This window comes from Ceratotherium simum, chromosome 27, assembly GCF_057802395.1.
Source record: "Ceratotherium simum simum isolate JZ-2026a chromosome 27, ASM5780239v1, whole genome shotgun sequence".
Taxonomy (NCBI): Eukaryota; Metazoa; Chordata; class Mammalia; order Perissodactyla; family Rhinocerotidae; genus Ceratotherium; species Ceratotherium simum.
The window spans coordinates 16,484,684-16,507,660 of record NC_141926.1 but is presented as its reverse complement, the minus strand read 5'-3'; the positions used below and the strand labels follow the sequence as shown (position 1 = coordinate 16,507,660).

General features: G+C 41.8%; 1 protein-coding gene across 2 annotated transcripts in view; it reads left to right on the top strand.

The window, feature by feature from the left end:
• The first annotated feature begins 313 nt into the window (after window positions 1-313).
• MAP3K7CL (MAP3K7 C-terminal like) overlaps window positions 314-22,977 on the top strand; it is a 73,154-nt gene continuing 50,490 nt past the window's right edge. Inside the window, exon 1 of one of the 2 annotated variants that reach the window (XM_087417846.1) lies at window positions 314-360. In XM_087417846.1, coding sequence (XP_087273972.1) covers window positions 329-360 — 32 coding nt within the window. In that variant the 5' untranslated portion in view covers window positions 314-328. Of the gene's footprint in view, window positions 361-4,056; window positions 4,714-22,977 lie in introns of those variants that run through there. The other variant, XM_087417845.1, reaches the window with a different exon arrangement.

The window sequence follows — 22,977 nt, the reverse complement described above, 5'->3', positions numbered from 1 at the left end:
GGGTTCTCTGTTGAGCATCCAGGACTAGAACGCAGGCCTTCTGACTTGCAGCCCAGTGCTCTTTCCTCTGATTAGAAACGTTTCCATATTTAAACTCCAGTTTATAGGACCATTAACGATCCTCTCTAAAGAGGAGGCAAGAGGTTTCAAATTCTTCTCAGGGCAAAAAAGAACTGACATCAAAAGGTTTGTCTGGGGTCATTCGTCTCATCATGACTTTGATTTGGCCTTGGTCTTTATATTTAGCATTTCAGTTTTACGCTCTGTAACAAGTTTGGCCATGTCGGAGGACCGTCCAAAGGTCAGCGAGCTGGCTGCTGGCAATGGGATGCTCGCTCGGAAGCCAAAGTCTATTACTGTGCTCTGGAAATCCCCAGCTCACCTCTGGATGAGTATGGCATCCACTCTCTGGAAGTCCTGGGCTGTGCAGGCTTTTTGCAACACTGCTCCACAGGAGCCTCACGCTGGTTGGGCAGCACTTCATTCTACAGGGACCTGGGTCAGAGCGGGACAATGGCTCTGTGGTGTTCTGGGGCTCCTTCTCCTCTCTCGCTCAGTCAATGATTCTGATTCTGTTTCACTTTCTCACCAGGGACTGTGGTTTAGAGGAGAAAGACTATTCCTGAATTAGCTTCATTGTGCTATTTTTTGCTTTTCTGATTTGAGTACAAATCTCCCCTACATCTTTGACTAAGGCTTAGCATAACAATCATAAATCTTTTATTTCTAAGTAACAGCTCACAGCGACACCTATGGATAGGTTTACGCTAATCTAGAGTACACAACACATTTTTCATATTGAACAATCTTTAAGTATTCCTACGACTGTCACTTCTCAGCTAATATTGAATTTGTTACCAGAGCAATGATATCATTCAAGGCTAGAAATACCCCCTCCATAATCCATTTAATAAGATAATTCTCTTTATCTATGAAAAGAAAGATCTAGGTTTGAGTTCCAGTTCTGCTACTTACCAGGCAGCAACCTCGGGCACACTGAGGAACCTGTATGAATCTGTTTTCTTACCAGTAATATAAAAATGATGATAATTACCTTCCTCATAGGATTAATGTGAGGAATAACTGACATATATATGCAAGTGCTTTGTAAACTGCAAACTATTCAAACCTTAGTTTATGTCACATTGTCACATATCTGTGAGCACTTGAATGAGTATGTTATGGATGGATTATTTATATATTGTGATGTAGGCTTGGACCAGCCTAGGCCAGAGTTCTTACTCTAGGGCAGTGTTGTCAACTGGGGGCAATTTTGTCCCCTTAGGGGATATTTAGTAATGTCTGGAGATATTTTGGGGTGTCACATTAGGAGGATGGTGCTGGTATCCAGTAGGTAGAAGCCAAAGACTCATCTAACATCCCACACTGCACAGGACAGCACCCCCCACAACAAAGAATTATCTGTCCTAAAGTGTCAATAGTGCTGAGTTTGAGAAACCCTCCTCTATAGCAATGCTTCTCAAACTTTAGCATACATCAGAATCATCTGGAGGGGTTGTGGAAACACAAATTGCTGGGCCCCATCCCCACATTTTCTGATTCAGAAGGTCAGGAGTCCAAGAATTTCCATTTCTAAGAAGTTCCCAGGTGATGCTGTTGTTGCTAGTCCAGGGACCACACTTTGAGAACCATTGCTGGAGACAAGTCCATCAATATGCATTTGTTGATTTCATAGGCTGCTTTGTTTAGACTACTGAGCAAACTAGTGTCTTTACTTGTTAAATGGTACAAAGTTTGTACCAGCCAGTGGAGGAGTCTGGCTCCAGGCCCAAATCCTTTGTGTGATATGTGTGATTATAGGCAATTACCAGACTACGCCCGGCAGGCTTTGTGAAGGGAAGCTGCCCTCCCTACTCCAGACTTGGTGCAAGGCTGATACACTACAGTTTTCTGGAGGGATTTACACTCAAGGACTCAGGCTGTCATCCCCCTGTGGTCATATGCATAGCTGCCTTCTTAGCCCAGATGCCTCCATCCTGAGGCCTCTTTACTGGGGGTCATGGCTAGAATACTTCACTTGGACTCATCTTTCCATTCCTAGCCCTTCCCCTGCCCCTTCTTTCCAGCCTACGGGATACATAAAGAGGCAAGAGCCTTTTATTTGGGGGCTCCTTTTGCTCCTGAGTCGATTCCTCTGTCTGTTCTGCATGTCATCTGATCCTCGCCTGTGCTGTTCCGTGGAGGAAAAATGGAACAGAGGGGAGCTGGAAACTTTCTCTTTTGCTTCATGTTTGCACTGTTGTAGGAAGTGAATAAAGACTTGGTTGTTACTTTCAGTTTGTCTCATTGTCCTGATTGACCACATTGAAACCTGACACAGCTGGTATTAAGTATTTTCCTTTACCTACAGTCACCCCTCAATGCATGTGCTGTGAATACATGTTATGGTACGAGAATATCTGATGTGACTGATTACTCCAGAGCAGTGGTTCTCAGCCTTGGCTGTACATTGGCATTGCCTGGAGGTCTTGTTAAAATGCAGTTTCTAATTCAATAGGTCTGGGGTGGGGCTTGGGACTCTGCATTTCTGAAAAGCTCCGAGGTGACGTCATTTCTGCTGGTTCAGGAACCACATGTTGAGCAGCAAGACTAAAGTTTCAGGGAACTAACAATTTCATTAAGAGAATTAGAATGACGACAGAGACACACAAAACAATTAGAGTGATGCCACTAGGTGGTTTCAGCTGTTTTTAAGATTAAAAAATCAGCTGATTTTAGAAAAGTGGTGCTCAACCCAGGCTGCACCTGAAGAGCTTATCATTTTTTGTTGATGGAAACATATTTTTGGAAGTTAATGTCTAGAGTGAGAAGTGAGCTGGATTAGGAGTCAAAATATCACAATTCCAGCCTAGTAATTGGCATTCTGAGCTGTGGGATCTTAGAGAACTTAATGTCTACCAGCCTGATTCTATCTGTTAAAAAGTGAGTATGAAAACATACACTATGCTTTGATAATATATTGACAATACACATAGATTTGTGTCAGATTCAAATGGGAAAGTATAAGAGAAAACACTATTCATTTATTTGTTCATTCAAAATATTCTTTAGGTGCCTACTCTGGTCCAAGCTCTAGTCTAGGTGCTGGGGAATACGTCAGTGAAAAAGAGATACAGGCCCTGGCATCATGGAGCTTGGAGTCTAGTGGTGAAGACAAGTATCAAAGAGACAATAGTAATAAAGTAGGTGAGTGTTATGATAGGGAAGCACAGGGTGTCACAGGAGCTGATGTTACCGCACCAGGTCTGTTTTTGCCCATTGCCCAGAAAGCCAATCACTGAGACAATGAGATTGCAGAGAGAGGGTTTATTAATAACAAGGTAGCCAAGTGTGGAAATGAGAGAATGAATCTCAAATCTGCTTCCCCCAAAATAGGGACTCAGGGATATTTATGGGGTAGGGGGCAAGGTGGTCTGAAATGATTGGAGGTGAGGAGAGATGAGGTAATTGATGATCTGCGCAAGCGTAGTCAGGCTTCATGCCTCTTTGTAGGAGGCATGTTCACAGAATGGCGGCATTAGCATGCCCTGAGGGTGGAGTTCCAACCTCTTGCTGCCAAAATGTCGCTTATCGGACACATGTCTGCATGGGCCCAGTTGATGGGCTGGTGGTCTGAATCCAGCCTGAAGTGGACAAGGGGTTCAGTCCCTGAAAAAATTAGCTCAAACATCCATTACCATGGTGACCCCAGCTTCAAGAGGACGTTACCTATAGAAACCTAGTGGGAGTCATATAGCATATTGCCTAAACAGCACAGTTAACAATGAGTAAGTTTATCATGCAGATTTAAGTCTTTGCTTTCCTTTCTGATAACTTTCTAGGTAAGGCCATCCTCCCCTTCTTCCTGGTACAGGGAAGAAGATACCTTTAAAAATGGAGATTTTCTTTACAAATGTAAATGTCTCTTATAAAGGGTAACCATAACTAAGAATGGGCTTAGCAGGGACCCACCCAGACACCGGAGATGTCTATTGTAATGGCCTGTTCTGGGGGTAGGCCTCCCATCCCAAACTTCTTTGGTTAGTTAGTGAGTGTGGGGGCCAAAGTGTCATTCAGGCAGAGACATATTTTGAGGTGGCCAATTCCGATCCCCCATAGTTACTAGCTGCTTAATCATTAATGGCTAACTGCCAGTTTCACTGAATAGCAGGTAAATTTCCATCATCTAAAAGTCACAGAGGACCTCCAAAAGAAAGTGATGTTTAAGCTGAGATCTGAAGGCAAAGCCTCCAGGCAGAGGGATGATATGTCCAAAGGCCCAGTGATAAAAGAGCAAAATGACCAGAGAGAGTGTTTGAGTATGGCTGGAGCATGGAGAGTGAAGGGGAGTGTGGCTCCTTATGAGTTGGGAGAGGTACTACATTCAACAGGACACATTTGGTTACAGGTGTCAGAAGCCCAACTCATAGAGCTTAAGTATAAAAGAGAAATGGATGGCTGATTGAAGCCCATGAGTGGACCTGGCCTCAGGGGGTGTGAAATGAGATCATCGGTTCTGTCTCTTTGTTCTCTTACTTCACTCTACTTTCCTCTATGTGCTGGTCTTTCTCTCTTCCAGTTCAGAGCTGCTTCCTCCATATGGTTGGGAAATGATGGGGCATGATCAGAGGCAGCTCAAGATTTACAGCGTCTCAGTTTAGCTACAAAGGAAAATGAGGTCTCCTTTCTTCCAGGATGAGTCTAAAATCCCAGGTAAGAACTCTGATTGCATCTGTACCATTCTAGGCCAATCATTGTGGCTAGGGGGTGGGAGGAGTACTGTGATTGGCTTTCCCACCAAAATCACAGGTAGTGGGGAAGGAATATTACTTTAGGGAGGAAGGAGTTGTGGTTATCAGAAAAAAAGGGGCAAAGTGATGCTGGGCAGACAGAACCAAAAAATATTCACTACAAGTATCTAGAAGGAAGATGGGGGAGTATGCATCCCACAGTGAGGCCTTGAACTTTTCCCTAAATGTAGCTTAAATGATAAGTTTGTTTTTGAATACACTGTTGAGGTGTATGTGGACTATATGGTAGCCAGAGATATTTGGAGCTCACTTAAGGAAAATGAGAAAAGAAGAGAAAGGAAGAAAAGCAAAAAGGGCTCTTATCAATTGAAAATACTAATATTGTGCATAAAATATGAGACAGAAAAAAAATCAAAATTTACTTTTAATTTTAATATCAACACTGCAATTCCCCTTAAGTTGACCTTGAGTGCCTGCTAAGCACCTGTGGTCCAATGACAACTTCAGTACTTAGGCTAGCAGACAGTCAGATTTATTACCAGGTTGTTTAGGTCATAGCCTTCCTTCTGAGTCCTTTTGAAATTAATCATTTCTCCTATAGGCATTAAGGTCAAGAAATATGATATGTAGTTACCACAGCAATAGATTTCACATAAATTAGGCAGAGGAGCAATATTCCAACTTAATTAAAACATGCAAGGATATAATTTATATGATGTTTACAATTGGACAAAATGGGTTACCCATTAATGTTTTAATATTGGGATTAATAGAAGTAGAAGAGTCTTGATAATTTTTTTCAGGTTTTAGCTCAATTAACAGAAACTGGTTGAGCAGTTAAGAGTGGACAAGATCATAAGAATGTATGTGAAAGCAAATTGTAGGTTCTGTAAATTGTTGTGTCTGTATAATTTGAAGAGAATATAGGGGAAAACATCTAGGGGGTACATTACCTAGACTTGTGCTGTCCAATATGATAGCTATATAAATTTAATTAAAATTAAATTAAAAAAATCAGTTCCTTAGTCACACTAGCCACACTTCAAGTGCTCAGTGGGCACACATGGCTGTCTACCATGTTGGACAGCACCTATATAGAACATTTCCATCATCACTGAAAGTTCTATTGGACAATGCAATCTAGACAACATCGATGGGTCAAGTTCCCTTTCTCTGGGATGAAATAAGCTAAATAAAAATTTTAACAAGAGTTTTTTCTCTTTCCCCATGCCCCACAGTAAGTCCTGTCAACTACCTTTAAAACACCCTGAATCTACCCACTCTCCCCTTTAACACTGCTACCATCTGAGTCCAAGCCATTATTCTCTCCCATCTGGACAACTGCAGTAGCCTCCTGACCCACCTCCTTGCTTCCATTCTTTCCATTTATACATAGTCTCCATAGGGCAGCTGGGGTGATCTTTTAAAAATATAGATCAAATGCAAATTTCTTAAGGAAAAAAAAAGGAATGCAAAAGAAGGAAATTGAACATTTACTGAATTCCCACTATTTACACCACTGTGTGCTGTTCTTTCAAATAAATTATCTTCTTTAATCCTCACAATAATTCATGAGGGACGTATTATAATTCCCTCCTTTTTGCAAAGGTGGAAATTAAGGTTCAGAGAAGGCAAATAACTGGCCTGTGTTCACTTAGCTAGTAAAGGGCAGAGCTGTTAAAGAAATGAATGAGTGAATGACTAGATAGCAAAGTCCACAAGCTTCCAGCTAGATTGCCTTGCCAAACATTATTAAACTCTAAAGGAGATTTGTTATTGGGCTTCTTTCTTTTGAGGAAGAGGGAACTCTTTGTATCTTTATCTACCTTATCTGTTTATTTATCTGGACTTTGCATCCTCAGTTATGAGTACAGCAGTCTCCTCACCAGGTGAAAGGTGAATGTCTCTATTTCTTTAACTCCCAAAGACGCCAAAGTGGCAGGTAGAGTTTTGACATGAGTTATACCGAAAGCGTTCCCTACCAGACCATGTTGGGCCATTGTCCTAGGGTTTAGGGCAATAGTTCTCACTTTTTTGGGACTGAGGCATAGCTTGAAATACTAGAGTTTTTGAAGGCACATTTCAAGGGATTGAAAGATTCAAAACAGTATACACGCGGAAAGCCAGTGACAATGATAACAAAGCATAGTAAAGTAAAACAACATCTCAATATATGTAAATACATCCACAACTATCACGCTGTTGATCACACTGTCCCTGTTTGACACTGCACTACCTCTTTCCCTCATTGCCCCACACGTTCCAACTGTCACATCACTGTATTAAGAGTATGTACTGAGTCGCAGCAAAATTAAATTTTATTACTTTTATTACCTTTGTTGCAGCTGGCAGATGGTCAGAGTAGGCTAGAGGCCTCTTCTTTGTTTCCTCCTAAGAAATAGACCTCGTCCCCCTTTTATCCTCTGAGTGGCAGCACTGGGACATATAGGAAGCTGTTGGCATCAGCTACATAAACAATGGACGTTCGCAAGCCTCTGGTTTTGGACTTTGATGCTTTGTTTCAGCTAAATCAAGTAAGCTTCAAATCTTCGGTCCCCCAACATTCCTTAGTATAAAAATCACTTAAATTTGCTTCTGGGACTGTAAATAAAGCAGAGGAGGGTTATGCAATTTTATAATATTAGAGATAAATAATGTGTTTCAGTCTCTAATTTTACTGATGAAGAAACTGACTACTAGGAGGTTGAAGTCACTTGCTCGAGGTCATATAGCTAGATAATGGAATAACTTATTGTTAGTGGAAAAGAGTGTGGATTTTGGAGCTAAATTAGGTAGGTATCTTTGGCTCAGGATTTTATACATCGTCATGATACATCATGCAAAATGTCATTTACGTGGGTGTGAAAACCAGGAGGCAGGATCACTGGGGACCATCTTAGAGGCTGCCTTGCATGGCGTATCTGTTCCACATGGTTGATTTGGGTTAGGTGCTGGGTCAGACGGTAATGGTATCCAGACAGCTTATTAGACCATTGTTCATCTCTAGGTTCTCTTCTCAGCCTGGCCTCATTTAAATTTTTCATCAGTGACTTAGATGATGATATAAAACAATCATCTCTAATATTTCTTGATCATGCATCTGTAAAAACTTCTAAGCATTTACCTCAATATATGTATAATTGTTTATAAATATAAACATCCACCAGCACTAATTTATTAACTAATAGTAAGGTTTAATTTCTTTCTTGATTTGGATGAAAAAAATAAAACCAGAAATAGAAGTTCTATTATTTTTCACCTGAACTCCATCTTATGTACTCTCTGGCTGTGTGCAGCCCACTGACAGAGAAAGTGGGGAGAGATGGAGAATGTGGTGGATGTCAGAGTCAGGATCCAAATAAATCTCAACAGACTGGAATGACAGCCAAATATATCAAGATTGGGGGTAAATCATTCAAAAAATCAATACCCCAGGGTCATCACTGGCACATAAGTCACCTTATGTGGATCCCTGCAGAGCTGCCTCCTCCGGGCAGAAGAATGACAAAAATTGTCTCCTTCCTCAAGGAACAAGGCTTGGTGAGCTGAGCGCAGGCTAGATTTCAGCCCCTATTTTCCGTTTCATCTGGGCCTCTTATACAGCGCACAAACTGTACAACCATGCATGGCATACCTGTGATTTCCTAGTAGCACATGTGAAAAAGAGTCTTGAGAGTTTCAGGCCAATTAACTGAGGCCCAAGGAATGGAGAAATTAAGTACATAGTGGAAACAGGCCTCAGGAATAAGGCTGAATTTCAGTTATTAGAAATGGATCACACATTTGGCCAATACATCAAGACTGATTTGATCCCATCACCTTCTTGTTTTCATCTTTTCACCCTTCAAAAGGGGGAGACTAATTCCCCTCCTCTTGATTGTGGGCTGGACAAATGACTTAATGCCAAAAAATAGGATACGGCAGAATATGTGTGACTAGGTAGTAAAAGACATCATGGCTTCTTCCTTACTCTCTCTCGGATTACACATTCTGGGGAAGCCAGCTGCCATGTTGTGAGGACACTTAGGCAGCCCTATTGGGAGGTCCATGTAATGAGGAAGTGAGGCCTCTCGCTAACAGCCGTATGAAGGAACCATCTGGCAAGCAGATCTTTCAGCTTTAGTCAGGCCTTCACATGACTGCTGCCCCAGCCCACAGATTGGCTACACTGTCATGAGAGACTCTGAGCCAGAACCACCCAGCAAAGCTGCTCCCAGATTGCTGACCCATGGAAACAGTGTGAGGAAACAGATGTTTGTTGTTTTAATCCAGGGGTTGGCAAGCTATAGATTGAGGGCCAAATCCAGCCTGCTGTCTGTTTTTATAAATAAAGTTTTATTGGAACACAGCCATGTCCATTGATTTACATATTGTCTATGGCTGCTTTCCCATTACAATGGCAGGGTTGAGTAATTGTGACAGAGACCACGTGAGCAAAGACAAAGATATTTAATATTTGGCCCTTTATAGATGGAAAATGTGCCAATCCCTCCCTTAACTGCCAACTTTTGGAGTAATGTTTTTTATGCAGAAATAGATATCTAAAACACAGGAATATGGCAAAGATTCCTAAGACAGACATACAAGAATAGACATTTTCTTCTTTGCCTTGATTTTATCATATCTAGCTGTGATGTCTGGAATTGCTACTGTCATTTTGTGATCATGAGAGGAGTCACATTAAGGATAAAGTTAACACAATGAGAACAGCAGAACTTAAAGAAGTAAAGAACCTGGGTGTGATGGTTAATTTTGTGTCAACTTGGCTGGGCTCAGGGATGGCTAGATGGCTGGTAAAACATTATTTCTGAGTGTGTCTGTGAGGGTGTTTCTAGAAGAGATTAGCACTTGAATCTGTAGACTGAGTAAAAATGGTCACCTTCATTAATGTGGGTGGGCATCATCCAAAACATTGAGGGTCTGTGTAGAACAAAAAGGCAGAGAAGGGGTGAGTTTGCTCTCTTACTTGAGCTGGGACATCCATCTTCTCCTGCCCTTGGATCTTGGTGCTTTTGGTTCTTGGGCCCTCAGTCTCAGTTTGGGACTTATAACATTGTCTCCCCCGGGTCTCAGGCATTTGAGTTTGGACTGGAACCACACCACCAGCTTCCCTGGGTCTTCAGCTTGTAGATGGCAGATAGTGAGACTTAGCCTCCATAAGTGCATGAGCCAATTTCTCATAATAAATCTCTTTCTAGATATCTCTATATATCCCAGGGGTTCTGTTTCTCTGGAGAACCCTGACTAATACAATACATTGGGGTTACGATGAAGTCATCAAGCCACTGAATTAATCCTGGAGCTACCCTACCTCAGCTCTTCCTAGTACCCAAGATAGTACATTTTCTTATTGTTTTAGTTCTTTGAGTTGGGATTTTGGTTACTTGCAGCTAAAAGCATCTTACTTTTACAGTATATGCTGTCTGCTTGAACAGAGTACCTCTGCCAACAAAAGAAGCCTGACTCCTCTCAGAACACATTCATTGTCAAGACAACTGGTGAATGGTATCAGTGCAGCTTGGTACATTGTAGGGTCTTTGTAGCAAGACCTCAAACTGCCTCCACCTTGAATCAATCCCATACTCCACCACTGCCTCTTCCCCTCCAAATCTGCACCAGTCTCCAGCGGAAGAGAGCCTGAACATGTGGTTTGGGCTGCTCTGGATTCCTAGTGCCTTTAAGATCACTCACAATAAAGTCGAGACCCAGGAGGAAAATGGGCCCAAAGAACACACTTGATTGCTTGTAGCACCTCCATTGCTTTTCTGGTGGCCTTGATACCCGCACCCACTCTGACCAGTGAGAGGTCTAGGAAGTGGAGGGGGGCCTGGTCTGGTGGGGTCACAACTGTTTTGCTAAAGGGCCCCCTCCCACCTTTAGCCCAGCATTGACTGGGGCAGGGGGGAGGGAGTTATGGGCTTTGCATTTTGCACTTTCTCTCTTCATTTCTTGGGTTGGTTTTTGACACAAAGCAGCTCCATGATTCTTTCTCTTGCATAGGCATCTCTTGCTTACTTTCTTGGTAACTGACCTTGAGTTCCTTGGGTCATATGACAAAATCAAGGTAAAGAGGATATTTCTGTATGTCTCTCTTAGGAACCTTTGCCAAATTCCTCTGTATTAGGTACTTATTGCTCTGTAGAAAGTTACTTCAAAAGGGCCATCCTGTTCTCATCCTTCCTGGCTACCCAACCCTCTGGCCCACTGTGTTGAGTTTCCATCAATGCAAACTCCTGCCATGATGCTATTTACATTTTTTTCTTCTTGATACACATTTTCCTGCAAATCAGTGTCAGGCCTTGTGTCCTCCAAGCCCTGCTCCTCAAAGAGTGGACCTTGGACCAGCGGCATCAGCACCACCCCAGACGATCCTTTAAAAACAACAGACATTTTTTTCCCCTCAAGGTTCTTTCTATTCTCCTTTCAGAAATATTCTCCAGGTCTCCTCTCAGCAAGAGCTATGGTTCACATTTAACCTATTGCTGTCCGGGCAGAAAAAAACCTCTGTCCACACCTTTAAGCGCATTCACGTCTTCCCATCCCATTGTATGTGGTCTATGTGGGGATGCGCACAGTAGTCATTTCCTTTCCAGCTGCGCAGTGGACTGAACAATAAGCACATCCTCCACGTGGAGGCGAGCTTTGCTGTCTTCCACTCTGCGCTGACCAGCTGTACCCACACACCATGAATCTGAGAGCCTCCTTTGCTCAACGGGAAAGCTTGTCTGGATTAGAAAAATCCTGCGTAGAAATTTGACACTGTCCTGAGCCGGGAGTATTTGGAATCACACACAGGAAAGGGCTGCGTACTTGTTGACTTGCCTAAATGACAGAATGTGTGTGTGGCCATCTCTAATTACAGCACTCCAGGAAGCATCACCCCAAAAGTACGTCTGCTATGAACCGCAGCACGTCCTCTGGCTAATCCTCATTAACCGAGCTGGCCACTGTCTTTCTGCATGTACCGTCTTCTACACGGTATCCTTCCGCAGTCTTTTCACGCCTTGGCGACTCACTGGTCCATCCTTTGGGGGCACACATGCCTAGCTTTGCCCCCCACCAGATACATTTCATAATTATTTGTGAATAACCAGTCAAACTCTGGGTCCCATTGAAGGACGACGCACAGGGGGGGCTGGAGAGCCACGGATAGGATTTTCTTACACTGGGAAGTGCTGTTTCCTAGAGAGAAGGGAAGAAGCTCTCATTGGCAGCCTCCTGTTGCTCCAGGATGCACGTTTGATTTCCACCCAGGTATCCAGGCCCCTTGCTGATTAGGGTCTGGACCAATCCTGGTCTTTTGCTTTCTGTCTCTAGGACTCCCTCATTGGAAGAAGAGGTTGCCCTCAGGGATATTATGCTTAAGGAAGGCCTTTTTCACTGATCTTTCTCAATCCTCCTACAGATGTTCGTCCCTTCTCTTCCACCCCTCCCCCATGATGTGCTGATTATTAACCTTCAACAGGTCTGATGCTGCCCTTCATTCTTATCCTTGCTCATTCCATTGAACTCCTTGAGCTCTGAGCTGACCCCTGAAGTGATAAGGATGAGGTCTTTGGCCCAGAGGAGGAGTTTCCTGCTTAGTTGTTGAGTCATACCTGTAAACTAATAATCTCTGTGAAATGTGGTTAACGATCTAAGGAACATTCAAGTTCAATGGGATCCTTGAGGAAGGAGCAAGTAATTGTTTACCTGGAGGAGAAGTGGAGTAGGGGTAGGAGATTCCAGGCAGTGGGAATAAACATCACATATAGAGGTACAGGGGCACCAAACCCCATGGTATCTTCCAGGGAGAGCTACAAGAAGCTCACTTATAAGGGCATTCTTTTCATAGATCTCATTCTAGGAGTTCAGTGCAGAAGGGCCAGTGGGGGAGCAGGAGTGGTGGCATTCAAGAATGCTTTAAATTATCTACCTGCACCGCATAGGACTGAGGGTGAGTCCTGTCCAGAGTTCACCCTTGGCTGGAATGCAAATGGCCCTGCACTCTAACTCTGTTGGAAGAGATTCCATTTTAGGATGGAAGGAAATTTTTCTCCTTAAAATATTGCTAAAGATAATTCTGTAAAAGTACTTCCTAGGCAGTCCTTGGCCGTTAACTGGCCTTTTCTTCCCACAACTGGGATCCCTTAAATCTGCCTGTCTTCTCATCTGTAGACTCATTCCAGTCCCCAGTCTCTAGGATCAAGCTTGACAAGGTTACAGGTGGCCCATATGGAATCTGCACATAAATTAGAAAAAGGCATTGTCCTATGTGTGGTCCAGGGCTTGGTAAGCCCTTTTGATGGTACCAAAATATAGTGCTTCTGAAAAAAAAGGTGCCTCTTTCTCCAGGTAGATGGAGCTCAGCAATGGAGTCATGGCTTGGAGAGCAGAGCTGAGCTGGGTTTGGGCCCCCACCCACCCATCTTGGTCTGGGCCCTTGCCCAGATCACAATCTGCACAACTACGTGAGGCAGCCCTGAAGCATGACCTCTGGCAGGAGAGTCCACTATTGCAAGACTTGGAATCAAATCCCCACTGCTACTAGTTCCACTCCAGCCTGATGCCCCAGCTCTGAGCAAGACTTGGCAGTAGGATTTAGGATAGGGATGTGACCTTGTTCTGGAGATGTCTGCTGTGGGCTTCTGGGAAAGATTTTCCTCCCTCACCATGCCCACCTACCTTTGAAAGTTGTCATGTGGGGATGTGGTATGTAGAGCTGCAGCAGCCATCTTGAGACTATGAGGAAATAAAGTTATGAAAACAACAGGGAAGCTAATGAAAGCCCTGACTTTATTGAGCTGCTAAGTTAACTAATCCTGCCTGTGGGCTTCTTGTTATGTGAGAGGATAAATGTCTGTTGGTTAAGCCATTTTTATTGAGTGTTCTGTTAATGGCTAATGAAAATATCTTAACTGATATGGAAACAATTATTTACCAGGTATTGTGCTAGATCTTCATAATATTCATAACAACTCTATGCAGTATGTATTATTATTATCTCTCTTTTTGGATATGAGTAAGCTGAAATTCAGAAATATATTTTCCCCAACAACACTGCAAGGAACATCCTGTACATATATTTTAGAAAATGGGTCTAATTATCTTCCTGAGTTAATTTGCTAGTAGAGGAATTACTTGCTCAAAGGGTATGCATATTGTTAATGGGTTGAATGCTTGTGTCCCCCAAAATTCACAAGTTGAAGCCCTAATCTCCAATGTGACTATATTTGGAGACAGGGTCTATATAGAAGGACTTAATCTAAAGTGCAATCATAAGGATGGGGCCCTGATCTGATAGGATTAGTGTCCTTATAAGAAGAGACACCAGGGAGCTCTCTTTTTCTCTTTGCCATGTGAGGACACAGCAGGAAGGCAGCAGTCTGCAAGCCAGGAAGAAAAGTCTCACCAGGAATTGGATTGGCACCTTGATGTTGGACTTCCTAGCCTCCAGAACCGTGAGAAATAAGTTTCTGTTGTTTAAGCCCCCAATCTGTGATATTTTGTTATGGCAGCTCGAGCTGACTGAGACCTATTTTAAGACTTTTGATAGCTATTGCCAAATTGTCCTCCAGAAACATTGTACCAATTGGCACCCCCACCAGTAGCATATAAAAAATACACATTTCCCAGGGCTGGCCCGGTGGCGCAAGCAGTTAAGTGCGCGCGCTCTGCTGAGACAGCCTGGGGTTCGCCGGTTCGGATCCCGGGCGCACACTGATGCACCGATTGGCAAACCATGCTGTGGTGCCATCCCATATAAAGTAGAGGAAGATGGGCATGGATGTTAGCCCAGGGCCAGTCTTCCTCAGCAAAAAAAGAGGAGAATTGGCAGACGTTAGCTCAGGGCCTATCTTCCTCACACACACACAAAAAAAGACACATTTCCCTGTGCTTATACCAATACCAAATGTAATCTTAGAAGACCTGAATTTGAAAGGCAGTCAACCTTTCAGCATCTGGGTATGCTTGGGCAAGCCACTCTCCCTCTGAGTCCCAGTATCTCCATTTGTTAAATTAGCATAACAATAATAATCCCTGCTTTGCTGGTGCTAGCTCCCAGGACCATTGAGAGAGCCAATGAGAGAAAGTATGAGGAGACATTTGGTAAACTGTAAAGTAAAACACAGATGTTAGTGGCTGTGTTAATTCATCTTCCTGCCTCAGTAGAACAAACCACAGAATGTTTAGGAGGTCAAATGAAATAGTCAGAAATAATTTTGCAGTGTTTGATCAACTCAAATGGTGTGAAAATTGGTCAACTCAAATGGTGTGAAAATTAGTCAAAATGAAACATGCAAAAATGCTTGGGTTAGAATTCCAAAGTTCAACTAGAATCTGAATTCAATTTAGGCTGGGCCCAAACCATTTTCTGATTCGGGAAAAGTAGCTCAAAAGAGTCCATGAACTTCCCTTTCTTCATTGCAGAATTATATTCCTATGTTGCTATTTTGTAGCATCCTACCAGACAGGCATTCTTAACCTGCCTGGATCCTCTCAGAGAAGCCTCATCCATCATCCCATCTCCAAATTATGGTAACCATCCAGGGCTGGGTGAGGATGCTTCTTTCTTCCTCCTTCCTAACCACCTTTGCTCCACTCCTTTTCTAGTAAAAGCTCCTGGGTGTGGACATAGGGAGGGGTCTGGATGAGTATTAAGTGCTGTGAGATCCAAGGAAGAAGAAACCCGTTACGTACAATCAGATGGTGCGTGTTGAGTAATGCTTATTTTACACCCATTTAATTGATGCCATTATTACTATCGGCTCTAGTAATTAATTTAATTTTGATTAGTAATAGAAAAATCAACTTAAGTCTCTTTTCCCTTGAAATCAGAGAGAGCTTAACGATTTAAAAAAGTGCTTGACCAGGAAGTGTGAAGACTTTCTCACGTGTGAGACTTCTGGCAAAACCCCATCATATCAATCGATTGTTCTCTCTTTGTCAATTGTTGTAGACATTGATATAGGAATGGATTTTGACTGGTGCCTCTGTAAGTATTTCACTCTACTGACATTCATTTCTTGATTCACACAGCACATATCTAACTTAAGTAGAACACTTTTTTTCCCTGACACACAGGTATAGTAATGTTGCATGTCTATAAGTGATAGTCCCAAGCATTTGGGAATAAACTGCAATTGATATAAACAGTTGTGCCGCAAGCTGGCCCTAGGCAGAATGGTAAAACGGTCCAACTTTAGTTTCTTCCTTGTCTTTTCTGCTCCTCTTCTTTTATTCATAGTCCCTCTTATCCACAATGCCTAGGGAATCCTGTAGATCTCAATATTAGAATAAGTCATCTGAGACCTACACACTTGAACTGAATCCTCAACGTTTCCCTTGCAATTGAAACTTACCAAATCAGGATATTGGATCATGAGATTCTCTGTGCTTCACAAAGTGACAATTAATTAATCTTATCCAATCATTTTCTCTCTTTTTACAAAACAAAACAATATTTTTCCTATAAATTCCAAAGTTTTTCATACACCCATGCAAGAATGTATAAATGTGATCAAATCTCACCTCCACTTTTAAGTGAATTTCTGTTCTTTTTTGCCTCATTTCCTCTCTGCCCCTCCCTGGTGTCCCCACATTACCCACTGCTCCTTCTCCCGATCCATGTTAATAAAAGTGTCCTTTCACATTTTTTCTCCGTGCTCCTCTAATCATATTCAAACATACATATGCATAAACCCACATATGACTATGTATATGTTTTATACAAAGAAACCATATTATATATGCTTTTCTGCAACTTGCTTTTTTCACTTAACTACCCTTAGTAGTAATCCCTCCAAGCCAACTTCGATGGCTCTAATTCATTCTTTTGAAAGGCTGTGTAACTTTCCCTTGTGTGAAAATATTATGATTGAATCAACAGTTCCACTAATGACAGGCACTCACTTTGTTTCCATTTATGCCGTTATGTACTTTGCTCCAATAAACTGTCTTGTACGTGTATCCTCTCTTTCATTTTTTTTTTTAGCCCTGAGCTAACGTCTGTTGCCAATCCTTCTCTTTTTGCTGAGGAAGATTGGCCCTGGGCTAACATCCATGCCCATCTTCCTCTGCTCTATATGGGACGCCACCACAGCATGACTTGACAAGCAGTGCGTCCATGCATGCCCGGGATCCAAACCTGCGAACCCTGGGCTGCCTAAGAAGAGCATGTGAACTCAACTGCTACCCCACCAGGCTGGCCCCTTCTCTTTTATTTTTTATAGTGTAGACTCCACGGAGATTTCTGGGTGAAAGAGTATATATATAATTTTAATTTTAATTGATGTTGTCAGATTATTCTCCAAGAAGACATCAATCTAGCAACACTAGATTAGTAACTCTATGTTTTTCCTGCACCCTTGCCAACAAGAGATGTTATCTGTTTTTAAAAGCTTATCGGTCTGATGATGTATAAAGTGATATTACATTGTGTATTTAATTTGCATTTCCTTGACTTAGTAAATTTGCCTGTATTTTTACTTTTCTTCAAAACTCTACAACTTGTACCCATTCAAAGTTTTTTCTTTTACTCTCTTCCATTGCATCCTGGGACCAGACATTTTACTTTAAACACAAAATTAATCTATTTTTTTCCTTCATAAGAAAACATCCATTATATGAATATATATTCATATTTCTCTGCCGTTATGTACTTTAATCACTCATCTTAATTACAGATTTTAACTAAAGTCATTAACTTTGAGGTACATATTCTACTTTTTCACTTTATGGAACTCTTATATCCAAATGTTGGTGGGACTACTTTTCTAATTTTTTTATCTCCCCCCTGCTCCATTTTCCATTGCTGTGCCTTTTTGTTCTGTTTGCTGGTAGGTCTTTCATTTTTTATTCTACCCTTTCTATTGAGTTTTTCGTTTCTACTTTCATGTTGTTAATTTCAAAGTACTACTTTTGCTTCTCTGAATGTTTTTTTTTTATACTATACTATTTTTGTTTCATGGATGCAATATCTTCTTTTAAATCTGAATATATATATTATCTAAATATATATATTAAATCTGAATATATATATATATATATATATATATATATATATTTTTTTTTTTCTGAGGAGGGTTCACCCTGAGCTAACATCTGTGCCAATCTTCCTCTATTTTGTATATGGGTCACCGCCACAGCATGGCTGCTGATGAGTGGTGTAGGTCTGTGCCGAGGAACCAAACCCAGGCTGCTGAAGTGGAGTTTGCTGAACTTAACCACTAGGCTACAGGGCCAGCCCTATATACATTTTTCTTAAAGAAATATTCTTTTCTCTCTCAGCAGTCTCTGTTTCCTCCAAGTTGCTTTTTTTTTGGTCTTTATCTTCCATGTTGGAGATGTTCCTCAGGTGTCTGGTGATCCTTGTTTGTCTGCTCTTGTTTAAAAGTAAAGAGCTAAAAGGCTGGATGGAAGCTCTGAGTGCACTGGTGGGCTTGTGGACTGGAGGGTGATCTGGCTGTTGCCTTGTTGGGAGCTCCTCCTCCTCTTGATATCAATACCTTTAGATCTGTCTTCTTGGTCCTGTCAGATTCCCCTGAGAAGAATCTTCCAGTCTCCTGCCTGCCTGTAGGGGAGGGGCTTGTCAGCAGTGTGGAAGTTGAGGACGGGAAGACCATGTGTTTTCATTCAATCCTCCCTGTTTCCAGGTTGATGTATCCACATGGCCTCTGTTCCCCCTTCTCCAGAGAATAAAGCATCACTCTTCCACTGGGAGTTTGGAGTAGGAAAGGAATTTAAGGGTCTGACTGTGTCTCAACAGATTTCAATGCATCCTCTTTATTTTACTTTCTCGCTTTGTCCCCACTTCCACAGGTACCTAGTGCCACCAATTCCTGAGGCTTTGGAGGATTCTGCATCGTAAATCAAGTTGGTTCTTGACTTTCCTTGCTGATGGCTTACATCCTCTGGTGTGCTTAGCCATCTGTCATTCTCATATCTGGATATTTCCAAATCCAAATTTTGTGTTGCCTCCTCTCCAATTCTCCTTCTCCTTAAGGTTTTGTGTTCATTCATTACAAAACCTTTTGCTGTAGCTTTTGGAAGGATTAAAAGTAGATGCCATCCTCTATCCTTATCAAGGCAAATCTTTATCACTTTGTTTTGTGGGTATTTCTTGTAATTAGTCTACAGCTAGGATTTCTTGATAGTCTCTGCTTTGTAGTTTAGGGATTGATGCATTAGATTTTGTTCTTTATATCTGATTTTATATTTGTTATTTATTTTAGATTGTTATTTTCTCTTTTTCCTTTCTTTGGTATGTCTGATCAAATTGCAATTCTTGCCTTTTTTTGGTAATTACTATACTTTTCCATTCTATCTTCCCTTTTGGTCCTCATAATCATATATGTATTTCTCTCTCATTGTTGAAGACAAGATACCATTTATTGTCTTTATCAAGATATTCTTTATGCTGCAGCATGTGTCCCTTCCCATCTTGATTAGCTGACCCCTTCAGAATACGCGTACAGAAGCCTTTCCTCCAGCAAATGAGACCTTTGGAACTTTTCTCTAAATCCTCCTCACCCTCCAACTTCACCTCTCAACTCCAATACTTTTTGGTGAAATGATTAACTTTTGATTCCATACTCCTGTTAGAATTCCTCCTTGCAGTATATTTCTCGTTCAGAGTCCCTGTTTGAGAACAATTCAGGGATATTGTGTTTAAAAACTTAGGATCTGGAACCAGACTGCCTGGGTTTGAATCCTGGCTCTGCTCCTTCCTTGTTTTGTGACTATGGGTCAGTTACTTAATCACCTTGTGTCTCACTTTCCTCTTTGGTGAAATAAGGCTAATGCTAGTGTTGTTCTTATGAGGATTTTACGAGGGTTAAGTTAGTTACTGCATGACAAGTACTTAAAACAGTGCCTCTTTCATAGTTTAATAAATGTTAACTTATTAATACTTTTATACACATTCTTAGATAGTATATCATTATTCATTTACATATATGTTATCAAGATATATATGTCTGTATCCAAATGTGTGTCTATATATAATGTGTGGCCTTTATATCTATCTGAATGTATGTGTGTATATAGTCAAGATTTATTTCTCATTTCTTTTTCCCCTCTGTCCCTTGGAACCTCTATTGTGTTTACACTGGCAGGTGATTGGGATACAGGGTTCTTAGATTGTAACCATTTTCTCTCAAAATTCTTTACTTTTCCTTCATAATTTCCATCTATTGATATTTTTTCTTTGTGCTTTAAGATATTTATTCCATTAGATGTTTTACACCGCTATTTTGAATCTCAACACGGCCTTCCATTCCTCCAACTCTTCTCATGGAATGTTAGCCGGAAAATGATAAGTTTTAGCTCCAGACTATTTTTGGACCTGAATTGGGACTTCATTTCTCCCCAAGGCATTCTCCTCCACGCTGTTTCTCTTGGCATGCACTAAATGGGAACAATCTGATTGATTGTTCTCCTGCTGTGACCACTGAGCCTTCTAATACGTGTGTGTATTTTTCTTTGACCACTCCCTGTGGCATAGATCTGCTTGTTGGGGTCTCCAGATGGTGGCAGCCAAGTCTCTTGGAAAGGTAGAGTAGACACAGGCAGGCTACTAGCCCATTGCTTAGACACCTAGAGGGAAAGTCCTTCTTCTTTTTCTGTTATATTTTCTCAGCTTCCAGGTCAGTGTGGGCTTAGCTCACCTCTTGAGGGACAGGAAAACCATTTCCTGGGGGTCCGTAGATCCCTACAGGCTGAGTTGGATTCTTCAGTGCTGATTTCCAGGTCCTCTCCCAACCCACTGGGGAGGAAGCCCTGCACCACTTCTCTCCTCTGCAACTCCCACAGAGCCCAAGGCCTTCCTTGTATCTAGTAACTAATTACTTGGCATTTGTGTGATCAGGGGAGACAAATAGATTGGAGTTGGTAGTAGAGGGGAAGAGAATATTGATTACTGACTCTCTGAAAAAAGCCTTCAAATATCAAAATGTTGATAAAGCAAAGCAGAGTTTAAGTAGCTTCCTGGAGGTAGGAGGGTAAAGGTGGGATATTTATGGGGTCTGGTGTAAGGCAGGTCTTTCAATATGGTGGGAGTTGATTGGGATTGGGCAAAGTTTGTTTTATAATCTTTTAGGATTGGTGGACAAAATGAGAGTTGTGAAACCAGTTATGAAGCATCAAGAATCGTTTAATGAGTCTGGCTAAGGGCTCTATTGTTCTGAGAGGGGATTATTTACTCTAATGATGGCTAGTGAATAGTCTAGGAAATTTTTTGGGAGCTCTTGAAACACTCAAGTTATTTGCAACTTCATCTTTCAAGTTTCCTGGAATAGTAAAGCGATGCTAATGTAGACAGTGAGCTGTGTGGTTGCAGATGGTTTCTGTGTTCAGGCGTCAAGGTTAGACACTATCCTTCCATGCTCCCCTGCTGCCAACCACAACCTTCACAGGTGAATCTTCAATTCTGCTCTTTTAGGGTCAGTGTTTCTGACTTTGCACACAGAGAAATGATGCCACTGAAAAGAATTCCAGGCCAGATTGGAGGGACAGATTATCTGAGAACAGACAAATGCAGAATGGATTTGGGGACATGAAAGGCTCTTTGGGAAACCTCACCTAGTCCCTGGTAGTTGTGAGCAGGAAGACAGAGGTTGGGGGACCTCCTAAGAAGACTGTCATTGGCTAACTGACTAAATATTAAAAGGCATAGAGGCCCTTATCGACCAATCAGAAAATCATAATAATCTAAGAACTATGGGATCCCATTGGCTTTACTTAATCCAATCAGAAAACATTATGCAGTTTTATCAGAGAACTCTAAGATTCTTTAAAACGGTTCATTCATATAAGACGACACCATCGATTACCGGGTCTGCTCAGTGATGCTCGCTTGGTTCTAGTCTGCACTAGGCAAGGGCATTTGGCAATGAGTGTGCTGGGTTTTGAATAGCAGCTTCCATGGTTCTCTTTGGAGATATCATTTCTGCCCAAATCTGGGCGGCTTTTTGATTGAACTATATTTTGAAGTTAGTTTTGCAATGAATAAAACAAAAGAATTTTTTTTCCTGATTTTTAAAAATCAAAAGCAGAATGCAGACAGAAAACTAAAAAATAGCAAATAATAATAATAATAACAATAATAAGAAGAATGATAATTCTCAGAGCCTATATGGTGTGGATCAGGCCCTGGATTAATGGAGAATGTCCACAGTCCATCCCCTTGAGCTCGTAGATTTTAGTCAAAGTGAAACACCCACAGTTACCTTAGATAGAAGTTGGAGATGGAAAGGGTGGGCAGGAAATTCTGAGAGCCAAAGGAGGCCAGATGCTTCTCTCCACAGGGAACTTGACCTTTGACTCAGAGCCCTCAGGAAATCTTGACTCTTTTCTTTAGTACTTGATCCTTAGCTGATGCAAGCCTTTTATTTATGTGTGCCCACTGGACAACAGGGCAGTAGTGCTGTTTTCACATCTATAAAAGGCAGCGTAGAGTGCTTCCTTTGATGTGTCCCGCCGCTGCCGTGGCATCGCCATTCCCGGCTAACTTGGTTCCCCATGTAGGGCGCTGGATCCCACTCCTAAAAGCTCTAATTTGAGGACCAGAGCCTGAAATAGCCCAAAAGGTATCTTGTTTAGCTTGTCGTTTAAATAGCCAAACCCCTGCCACGACCGTTTAAAACCCTCTCACCTTTCATTTAGCTAAGCAGTTCTTTTTCAAATTTGGCTTGTTTGTGAATACAACATCTCTTTTTCTTTATCCACTGCAATTCTGCATCTAAAAAAAGCGTTGATTGAAGGAGGGAAGAGTGAAATTAACATTCCTTTTAGTAAAGACGTTAGTTGGAATTGCAAAACCAGCTGGCAACTGAGCACAATGGCTTCCAATATCTCCTCTGTAAGTACAGTGGCTGCAGGGTATGACTCTAGGCTCTAATAACAACTTTGACCTGGGGCAAATTGCCTAACCTCTCTTTGCCTCAGTTTCTGCATCTGTAAAACGGGAGTGATAATGGTTCTAACCTCATAGACAGGACTGGTTACATAATTAATGAGCCCCTTGTTCAAATTTCAGCGAAATGAAAATGCTGGGCCCCTTGTTCCAATTTCAAGATGGTGACAGCAGAACACTAAACGAAGCGTGGGAACCTGAGCAGGGGGACCTGTGTCACTGACCGGGAAGCAGGCCCGGACCATAGGGTTGTTGTGAGGATTAAATGAATTATTGTATTTAAAGCCCTGAAAGTAGTGCTTGGCACACATGCAGTCTATAGAAATGTTGGTT